Here is a 7,351-nt window from a genome sequence, read left to right as displayed (position 1 = left end):
CCCCAGCCCTCCTGGCGCAGGAGGAGGCGGAGGAGGGGGAGGAGGGGGAGGAGCGAACCCCAGCCCTCCTGGGAGCAAACCCCAGCCCTCCTGGCGCAGGAGGAGGCGGAGGAGGGGGAGGAGGGGGAGGAGCGAACCCCAGCCCTCCTGGGGCGGGAGGAGGCGGGGGCGGGGGTGGGGGTGGGGGTGGAGGAGCAGGAGCAGGAGCAGGAGCACCTTTATTCTCGACCTTTTCAGTTGCACCCTCGACCCTGGCTCCTTCTTGATGTGAGCTGGCAGTGGGATCTTCTGTTCCAGGTCCAGCAAGTTTGCTGTCCACGGAGCCATTTGCCTCAGCATCCTCAGCGTCCTCAGCATCAATCTTAGGAACCTTCGAGGCAATTTCTCCCAGGAGACCGTTTGCTTGCTTAGGGTTGACTTTGGGCCGATGAAGATCCACAAGGCGTGCCTTCTCGTATATGACCTCACCGGATTCATCGACCGGCGTCTGAATCTCGGAACTGTCGTCTTGGTCCATGCCCGGCAGGTGGCTTCTCTTCCGGTGAACCGATCCAAAGGCGTTGATGTCCAGGCCTTGACCTGTCCGTTGTCCAAACTCATTGTCGGCATCGGCTTCGCCATCCATCTGCTCTCGAAGCTCACGCAGTCTATCTGAGGTGACATGTTGACCCCATACCTTGCCCTCCAGCTTGAATTGTGTCTTGGTCCGCTCGAGCTGCATCTCCAATCGCTCCAGAAGCTTCTCTCGGTCGAGGATGCCTCTCATCTGTGAAGGATCCGCTTCGGCCATGTTGCTCTTCTTGGCATTCGATGCAGCTATATCTTGAGCGTCTCGGAGCATGAGGTAGAGTTCTCGAGTTTCCAGCTCATTCCGCTGTAACTCTTGAGCCCGCAGTCTCTGAACATCCGCAAGCTCCGCCTGCATCGCTTCCTCACGTCTCCGTTGCAGCTCGATAATCCCTGTCTGCTCATCGATCTGTTTCTGCAGCTTCTTAACCAAGCCATCTGCGCCAAGCTCTACCTGGGCCTTCATCTCATCGCGCTCCGCAAGCGCAGCCTCCGCGATCTGGCGAGCTTCCAAGGATTCATCGTAAGCCCGTCTTGCCTCGGAGTCTGTATGCAGGCGGTCCAGCAGACTTTGCACGGTGAAGGTCAACCCTTGTCGGAGGTCAAGATCGGGAAGCCTACGGTCCATAGCGACATAGCTGAGCATAGCGTCCACCAGCTGGTACATACGAAGGCCATCCTCGCCAGAATTCTCCCGGATCAGGAGCATGTGCTGCATGGCCGATAGGAAGTAATCATGAGCCCGAGTGCCCTGGATCCTGGCGGTGATGGCGTCTGTGATTTGCAAAGGATCACTCATGTCCTTGACCTCGCCCTCGATGCTGTCCTTCATACTGCTGCTCTCCCGTTGCAGCAGGTCTTCGTAGTCAATGGCTTCGTTATCCCTGAACCGTTCAATTTGCTTATCGATGACCTCGTATTGAAAGCCTTCCATCTTGGTCATGAGGCGCTTAATGCCGCAAGAAATGAACTGGGCCCTAATATGACAGCGGAGCTGCAAATCGCTCTCGGGCGCATCCACCAACATATTGATGAGCAGCATGGTTGAAACAGCATATTCCATGAGATGATTCTCCATGCCTATGCCGCCGCTGCGATATTCTTCACTTGCGCCAACCAAGCTGCCCATTTTCCCTCGGCCATCGATGGTCACCTCCACAATACGCATCCAAGCGTCAAAGCGGCCGGTTTCCCCATGATGATTCTTAACATGATCCATAGCCTGGAGGACCTTCTGGTGCCCATGACCTTCGGCCCAGTGACAGAGAAAGGTTAAGACTTCGCTGACCAGCTTTCGCGTATTCAGTCGAGGGGATAGCAGTGAGCTAACAAGAGCCACAATGACCTGTTGATGTGCAAGAGCATCGTCTGCTCCGTATTTGTTGTTCATCAGGGCTTTCAAACATTTGACAATGTCATATTCACGATCCAAATCCTTATCCCCTGTCGGGGGAGCTGGGACGACACCTGTAGCCTTCCTTCGATTGATCTTGGCAAGCACATTTGTCAAAGCAATCTGACCCTGCGCCTCAACAAACGCCTTGACCCAACTGATTGGCTGCGTTCGTAGGCTGACACTTAGACTGGCCAACTGTTTCGAGGTGATTGAATCGTCCATAACCTTCTTCACATACCACTCGGGGCTGCCCTCCTCATCAGCGCGTTCCAGGATACCCGAGGGTCCATCATGGCCGTGAGTCTGCCGAGCATTTTGGCGCCGCTTCTGTTCCCCCTGTATCTCCGTCAACCGATCCTGGTGCACTAAGGTCCACTTCTTCGAAGCCGGATAAGCGAGCATCTGTCGTTTGGCCTGCTCCGGGAGGTTCTGCCATCCTCGTTTCTGCATCAGCTCGATAAACAGTTGATCCACCACTCGATCGTCCCTCGGCCGGGCGAGGTATTGCTCCTGGTTGACCGGAATCTTGGGTGGTTGAGCGGGCTGGGTTGATTGCCATGCTGCCTGTGCATTCGACAGGCGGCCTGAACTGCCATTTGATGCGTAGGTTGTGCGATCGGCGGAATGCGAAGGTGTCAGCGTGCGCGACGAGCTCTCTGATGCATAATAGCTTGAGCCACGAGTGTTAGATGACATCGATGAATGAACACTAAGCTGATCGAAGGACAACCGCGACTGCGCCGACGAATCAAGCGTAGAAGAGGAGCTATGGCTAAAGCCAGTATTGGCGGCAGAGCTGCCCGGGCGTCCCCACTGTTGATATCGAGCGCCCTTGTCCCCCGATGTACTTGCAGTCATGGTCACATTCAAGCCATGCGGAGGTGGCCGGGGGCCAGTTGGGTGCGACGAAGCGCTGTTGGTGTTGTTGGCGGTGGTGGTGTTATTGTTGGGGACGCTGGCCGGGTTCCATGCCGGGTACTGGTGGTAGTCGCTGTTTCCTTTGGCGAGATGGTTAGGCGACGGTTCTTTGCGTGAGGACGAGCTAGGTCTTGACAGGTGATCGACGGAGACAGGCGATCGGGTATCGGCGGGCAAGCTCTCGTAGGGGATTGAAGTCAGGACACCTGCGGTCATGGACACGCCCGTGGGATCAAACTCGTGGGGATAATCCACGGACTGGACGGAGGACCGTTTGGAATGGCGGGATGAGCGAGAGCCGGGGGCGCTCCCAGGAGGCGCCAGGCTATCGTGCGAGCCATGCGAGTCGTAACGTTCGTCTACCGACTTCTCTTTGTGTAACTTCCTTCCAAAGAACGACTTCCCAGCGGAGGTCTGTCTCGATTTTTCAGGCGCAGACGTGCTGGTTGGCATCTTGACGAACGTCGCTTGGGAGATGCAAAGCGCAGCATGAGCGAAATCCGCTGAGGAACGAGTAGGCTGAAGCGACCGCTAATGATAATCTTTCCTTCCGTCCTAACGACTCGTCCGATTTCCGGGGTTGTCGCTAAGTGAGATTCGAGTGAGAGGAAGGATCAAAAAAAGAGAGAGAGAGAGAGAGAGAGAGAGAGAAGGAGGGGAAAGAAAAGAACATCCAAGGCGCTGGCGTAGGTCTTCGCACTCCTGGACTGACTAAAAGGAGATTATTATTACCCGCAGCGGAGCGGGCGTAAGAGTAAAAGAAAGAGGGAGGAGGGAGGGAGGGAGGAGGGAGGAAGGAAGGAGGAGGGGGAGAAAGAGATTGAGGGAGAGAGAGGGTCGGAATTCCGCCTTCTGAACACCACCGAGATTCCCCCAATGTATGGATCGCAAACGAAGGGAAAGAGGCGATCTATCGATTCTGGAGTCAAAAGGTTCAGATTGCCCACCTAGTAGGGCTATCCTACTACTCCAGCTGTGGGAAAAAGAAACCCTTTTAGGATGTGGTTTAGTGGCTGGAGTCTTTTTGCACGTCAGGACGGAGTGTAAAGCACGGGGCATCAGGGGGGCGGCATTATTGAAGAGCGGCTCTAGAACACCACCATCTCCCCCAGAGTAACCGTCCTACCACGTGATGTGATGTGATGTGATTCTATCTTTACTACGGCACTGCATGTACTCTTGACCGCCTACCGTTCACGGGCTTATGGGTATACGGTGGGACTGCCATGGCCGTAGGTATCACGTGCACGGAGGTTATCGGCCGCAGGTTACTGGAAAAGAATAATGCTGTCAAATTTCCCGGATCACTGTATCTGTGGGGATCTCTGGTTACTATGGCAGTTTAATCTTCTGTCTCTTGGGGATTGAATCATACAGCCTTGCATCGTGCATTGGTTCACCCGCTTGCGATTGCTGCCTGCTCCGATTCCTCCTGCTTCCTCCTCCGATCCGCTTCCGCTTCCTCTGTCTGCTCTGGATAGTAGACGGACGACACACGATCAGCCTCAGTTTCTTCGGGCCCAGACGGATACTTGCCAACCAAGATGGGTTCCGCATCGAATTTTGCAAAGGTGAACTCTTCCTCCATCCGTCCTCATATCTGACTCGTCATGTCCCTAACCGACGGCTTCCTTGCGCAGACGATGATCATCCCCGCGGTGATCTCGCTAACCCTTTACCTCCTTTTCTCCTTCGTGATCATCCCCTTCTTTCGGCGGTATCATCAGCGATACTCCCAGTATCTGCCGCTCCACACGATCTCCGCCCACACGTTGACCCTTCGGGACCGCATCGCCGATGCCATCATGCGCCGGTTCTTGCCCTCGTCGTGGCAGCGGCAGCATCTGGCCGACCAGGATGACAATGTCAGTATCTACGATGAAGAGGGCGAGATCATGGTGGGCATGGACATGGATGTAGAGCGCAGAGGGGCCCTCGAACGGCAACGCAGCGCAGTCGTCGACTCGGGAAGACGACTCAGCCGGGAACTCGAAGCCGGGTTCATGGATGACAGTGAGGACGAGGACGAGGACCATCCGCCGCATTCACAGTCCCGGCGCTAGTATTGCGATCATCCGCTCCCATGTCTTAATACCTATAGATCTATATTGAATGCTGTCACAAAATCACACATCTCACCGAGGGTGTCCTCACACCGTACCACAGTGCGATTCTGTGCGTAACGAGGAGAAGAAGAAGAAGAAGAAGATGGTGATGATGGAAATTAGTGTTCGAAGAGGAAGCCACCTGTAGAAATTATGTTGTGTAGCTAAGCTAAGTTTAGATTCGAGTCTATCAGCCTGAAGTGGCCATTGATTCGCACAGGAACACAATATCCAGGGGCCTAGAGGTTGCATGAATACTGCAACTCCGGAGTCCATTGCGGCGGCACGGGAAGTAACCTTATTGCGAAAGAAATTCAGACAGAGACTATTGTCAAGGGCCCAAGGCACTGCCAGGAAACTCTACGTCAGTGCTCAACATTCCAAGCTTACGGATGTGTGGGGCAGCTGCGGAAACAGCCCAATGCCATGCACCAAGAATCTGAACTGAAGATATTTGTATTTGGAAGGTATCATAAATAGCTAAATCGTCAAGGAGACGTTCAAACCAGGAACATCTGTCGAACTATTCTTCGAGTCATACATTTCATATTAATGTCCTCCAGGGTTTGGGTTTAAGCCTTGTTGCGCTGACCGTAGGCGCGAGTGACATAGTCACCGTTGTGGACGATGAGATCCTCGTTTCTGTAGTCGTGGCGACCGGAGAAGTAGCTCTCGAGGATAGCCTTGGTGCCGTTGGCGTAACGGATCTGGGCGTCGATGGAGGTACCGGACATGTGGGGAACCATGGCGTTGCCGCCGCCCCAGGGGCCCTGGACGTAGCGCAGAGGGTGATCCTTGGGGGCGGGCTGAGGGAACCAGACATCACCTCCGTAGCCTCTCAAGTGACCAGACTTGACGGCCTCGGCGACGTCCTCCTTGACAACGATGGCACCGCGAGCGGTGTTGATGAGCCACGAGCCTGGAGATTTGGATTAGTGTCGGAGATTCGATGTCGATTCAGAAACAGTTATCTTACCCTTCTTCATCTTGGAGATGAGGTCCTTGTTGAACAGACCACGAGTCTTCTCGTGTAGAGGGCAGTTGATGGTAACGACATCACACTGAGCGAGCATCTCCTCGAGGTCGTCAACACGGCGGCAGCCGATCTCCTTCTCGACCTCAGGGGAGAGAGGCTGGTAGTCGTAGTAGAGCAGCTCCTTGCAGTCGAAAGGCTTGAGACGGCGCAGGACACGCTCACCGATGCGGCCTACAGCGACAGTGCCGACAACCTTGTTCTCCAAATCGTACTCGTTCTTGGCGACAGCAGCAACGTCCCACTCGCCGTTACGGATCTGCTCGTGGGCGGGAACGAAGTTGCGGACCAGGGTCAGGATAGTCATGACAACGTGCTCCGCAACGGAGACAACATTGCAGCCAGTGACTTCGGCAACAGTGATACCGCCATTGGTCTTGTTGGCGGCGTTGAGGTCGACATGGTCGGAACCGACACCGGCAGTGACGGCGATCTTAAGGTTCTTGGCCTTGGCCAAACGCTCCGCAGTAAGGTAACCGGGGTGGAAGCTAAACCGACTGAGTTAGTGGCTGAAAAGGTTGCCGGGGGGGCATGATGGGAAATGCTAAGGGAAGCCACATACGGGGTGGTGATGATGACTTCGGCATCAACGAGCTCCTTGTCGAAAGTGGAGTTCTCACCCTCCTTGTCAGAGGTGGTAACCAAAGTGTGGCCCTGGTCCTCCAGCCACTTTCTCAAACCAAGCTCGTTCTCGGTGGTACCCAGAAGACCGGGCTGCTGCTTGGCGTGCTCACCGCCCTATTCATTGTTTGTTAGTCAATGGTTTGTCGTCATTGATGATGAGGCCGAAGCCGCAGACGGACTTACGTCATAGAGTACCATAAGAATCTTGCCCTGTAGATTGGCCGAGGCGGTTAGCGTACGTGCACCAGCAATGGAGTTGGCCAGAGGCGAGGTCCGCAAGGGACTGCTGCCAGCCGATGCGAGAGGGCCTCTGCCTGAAAGAAGAGATGTCGCAGGCCGTCGAAGTTGACGGGAGAAAGAGCGCATAAATACCATTTTGAAGGAGTAGAGTCAAATTGACTGATGATTGATTGATTGATTTATTGAGAGAGAAGAACGGAAGGATCTTGTAGACCTGTAAAGCGGAGGGTCAGCTTGCCATTATATATACCCACCCGGTAGTGATGAAAGAAGTTGGAGAAGGCAAGGTAAGATTCTGGCCCGCAGCCATTACCCATGTTCCTGCCAGTGATCGGAAACTTTTGCGAGCTTGATGCAATGCAGCAAGGAGGAGCGGGGAAAGATGACAGGCAGAAGTGGAGACCAGACTGCCTGCAATACTGGGCTGGCTGGCTGGGGGGGGGGGGGGGGTCTCCAAAACAGCTGCAG

At 54.8% G+C, this 7,351-nt stretch overlaps 3 protein-coding genes across 3 annotated transcripts; 1 reads left to right on the top strand and 2 right to left on the bottom strand.

The window, feature by feature from the left end:
• Positions 1-58: 58 nt before the first annotated feature.
• BO82DRAFT_401707 (formin sepA) lies at positions 59-3,334 on the bottom strand (the record flags this gene model as incomplete). The annotated part of the gene is made up of 1 exon (XM_025639277.1): positions 59-3,334. A coding segment is annotated over one exon (3,276 nt), but the record flags the coding sequence as incomplete, so codon positions are not given.
• Positions 3,335-4,190: 856 nt separating this feature from the next.
• On the top strand, positions 4,191-5,080 carry BO82DRAFT_353940 (uncharacterized protein). Its single transcript, XM_025635089.1, has 2 exons — positions 4,191-4,452; positions 4,522-5,080. Exons 1-2 carry the CDS (start codon positions 4,426-4,428, stop codon positions 4,942-4,944), a joined length of 450 nt encoding a protein of 149 aa, XP_025492587.1. The 5' UTR covers positions 4,191-4,425; the 3' UTR covers positions 4,945-5,080.
• A 478-nt stretch (positions 5,081-5,558) lies between these two features.
• On the bottom strand, positions 5,559-7,018 carry fdh (formate dehydrogenase (NAD+) FDH1; the record flags this gene model as incomplete). The annotated part of the gene is made up of 4 exons (XM_025631361.1): positions 5,559-5,905; positions 5,963-6,507; positions 6,582-6,757; positions 6,827-7,018. The coding sequence occupies 4 exons, from the start codon at positions 7,016-7,018 to the stop codon at positions 5,559-5,561; spliced, it is 1,260 nt and encodes a 419-aa protein (XP_025492586.1).
• Positions 7,019-7,351: the final 333 nt, after the last annotated feature.

The sequence above is a fragment of the Aspergillus uvarum genome (genome assembly GCF_003184745.1).
Source record: "Aspergillus uvarum CBS 121591 unplaced genomic scaffold BO82scaffold_23, whole genome shotgun sequence".
NCBI classification, from domain to species: Eukaryota; Fungi; Ascomycota; class Eurotiomycetes; order Eurotiales; family Aspergillaceae; genus Aspergillus; species Aspergillus uvarum.
This window is presented reverse-complemented; position numbering and strand designations above follow the sequence as displayed.

Bases quoted from the DNA above. Each gene is read 5' to 3' on its own strand.
- BO82DRAFT_353940 (XM_025635089.1), top strand. From the start codon at position 4,426: ATGGGTTCCGCATCGAATTTTGCAAAG. The intron at 4,453-4,521 runs GTGAACTCTTCC...TTCCTTGCGCAG, and splicing joins CCGCATCGAATTTTGCAAAG to ACGATGATCATCCCCGCGGT.